Below are 2,500 nucleotides of genomic sequence, written 5' to 3'. Positions count from 1 at the left end.
GTATGGTAAAGGAAACTGTGATTCATACATCTCTTGGCCAATAAATCCACACAAAGCTGCAACACTTTGAAATGACGAAAATAAAATTAAAATCAATCAATCAGTTTATCATCTTGTCTGTCAGTGAATCGATTAATCAATGAATCAATGAGGTAACTTTCTCATCAACGACTATTTTCCAGAGTGTTTTCCTGAAGGGTCTTACCGACCCGATACACAAAATTGTATTTCAAACGAAATTAAAAGCAAAGGTACAGTCTATATATAATTTTGATGAGCAAAGCACGCTATACAAATTAGCATTGAGTTCTTACAAATATAACAAAGATTTTTTCTTTAAATTGTGTGGTTTAGGAAGAAAACTGTTGTTTGTATCGTAATGAATGTGATAATTTTCCTACTGTTGGAAAGGGAGGGTTAACCGATTGTCTAAATTTTGAATTACTTCCAGTAAATCTAAAACAAAATCAATGAGACAGTCTCATGCTAAACGTTTGAAACAGTAAACGAAATTTGTTTTTCTGTTGTTTTTTTTTAATTTGCGTCAATTAAAATGAAGTCAGAACAGGAGAAGGCTACTGAAGAGATGGGGAATTTAAGATAAGATAAGATGAACTTTATTTATCCCCTTCTGGAAATTTGCAGTGAGTATTGGCATAGACTAATGGCTTTCTGAAAACAATTAAGCAATTGAATAGTAAAAAGGCAATACAATGACATAGAAGTAAACAAACAAAAAGCTTAACAAAACTTAACAATAAAGAAAAAGAATCTATCATGACTCCCAAATTCTCTCTCTCTCTCTCTCTCACACACACACACACACACACACACTCTCTCTCTCTCTCTCTCTCTCTTTCTCTCTCTCCCTCCCTCTCTCTCCTCTCTCTCTCTCTCTCTCTCTTTATCTCTCTCCCTCCCTCCCTCCCTCTCTCACTCTCTCTCTCTATCTATCTATCTATCTCTCTCTCTCTCTCTCTCTCTCTCTCTCTCTCTCTCTCTCTCTCAATCTCTCACACGCACACACATACACGTACAAACAAATAAACAAACGTGCTTTTTCTCTTGTATCACCCTAATCTCGTATATAATCACAAACTGTTCATCCATCCACACTGTCCTTGATCTCCATCTCCTCGAGGTGGAGGGTACAAAGAAAGTTTTACAACGTTCTGTTCTGGAGTTTAAACTTATCATCCTTTCTAATCTACCTGACTTTTTATATTCTAAAATAGAGGATGTTTCTTGTCTTTCAAGATATTCAAAGCATTTTTATAGGAATATTTTTTATAGAGAATATTTTGTGTAGGTAGGGTGGAATGCACAAGGCTTTAGGCTCTTCTTACAATGTCAATGGGACAGCCTTGTTCAACAGTACGACCTTTGCTTCGTACCCGAAATGTACCGAGTTCGATCACCTGCCGCTGCGCTGCGTGACATTGAGCAAATCACATCGACGTAGCTCAGTTTGCGGCACTGCGGCTGTCGCCTGGGTTATTCTAGTCTTCCCTTGGGATAGACCCTAGAGACAAATTTTCCCTATGGTAATGATGATGATGATGATGATGATGATGATGATGATGATGATAATCATCATCATCATCATCATCATCATCATCATTATTATTATTATTATTATTATTATCATTATTATTATTATTATTATTATTATTATTATTATTATTATTATTAGTATTATTAGTATTATCATCATCGTTATTATCCTCATCATAATCATCATCATCATCATCATCATCATCATCATCATCATTATAATCATCATCATCATCAGCCCCATTTATGTGCACCATGACTAGTATGATATCTCTATGCCTATTACTATAATGTGCCTATTTTTGTATATGTAAGTTTGTTTGTGTATGTGTGACAGAGAGAGAGAGAGAGAGAGAGAGAGAGAGGAGAGAGAGAGTGAGATAAAGAGTGAGAGAGAGAGAGAGCGGGAGTATGTGTGTGTGTGTGTGTGTGTGTGTGTGTGTGTGTGCGTGTTTGTGTGTGTTTGTCCTTGTAACTGATTTAGCAATGCAGTGGAACCAAACATGATTTGCCATTTCTCGATCATAAAGATCTTGTTTATTATTATTATTATTATTATTATTATTATTATTATTATTATTATTATTATTATTTATTATTATTATTATATTATTATTATTATATATTATATTATTATTATTATTATTATTATTATTATTATTATTATTATTATTATTATTATTATTATTATTATCATTATTATTATTATTATTATTATTATTATTATTATTATTATTATTATTATTATTCATAGCTTATCGCTCCAACACCGAACCCACTCCACAGCATCTGTGGAGCAGACTCTTAGGTCATGGTCAGTGCCCATCCCGGCATTCTCTAAGGATGTGCTCCATCGTCTGCTCTGGGCATCCACATGCACACGTGCTAGTCTCAGCCAGCCCCACTTTTTTCATGCTTCCAGCTATTCTACCAAGCTTTGCCTGTG

General features: G+C 34.3%; 1 protein-coding gene across 2 annotated transcripts in view; it reads right to left on the bottom strand.

Annotated features, from left to right (window-relative positions):
• LOC144977422 (uncharacterized) overlaps positions 1-2,500 on the bottom strand; it is a 37,193-nt gene that overhangs the window by 13,636 nt on the left and 21,057 nt on the right. For both annotated transcript variants that reach the window (XR_013646305.1, XM_078922629.1), the window contains exon 3: positions 1-64. This exon is cut by the window's left edge and continues 31 nt beyond it. Coding sequence is in view for 1 of the 2 variants with exons in the window: in XM_078922629.1 (XP_078778755.1) it covers positions 1-64 (64 nt within the window). In the remaining variant the exon portion in view is untranslated. The remainder of the gene's footprint in view (positions 65-2,500) is intronic.

Source organism: Berghia stephanieae, chromosome 1 (assembly GCF_034508935.2).
Source record: "Berghia stephanieae isolate SIO BIC M18660-M18661 chromosome 1, UCSD_Bste_1.3, whole genome shotgun sequence".
Classification (NCBI taxonomy): domain Eukaryota; kingdom Metazoa; phylum Mollusca; class Gastropoda; order Nudibranchia; family Aeolidiidae; genus Berghia; species Berghia stephanieae.
The sequence above is the reverse complement of the archived record's forward strand: the minus strand, read 5'-3'. Positions and strand labels throughout refer to the sequence as shown.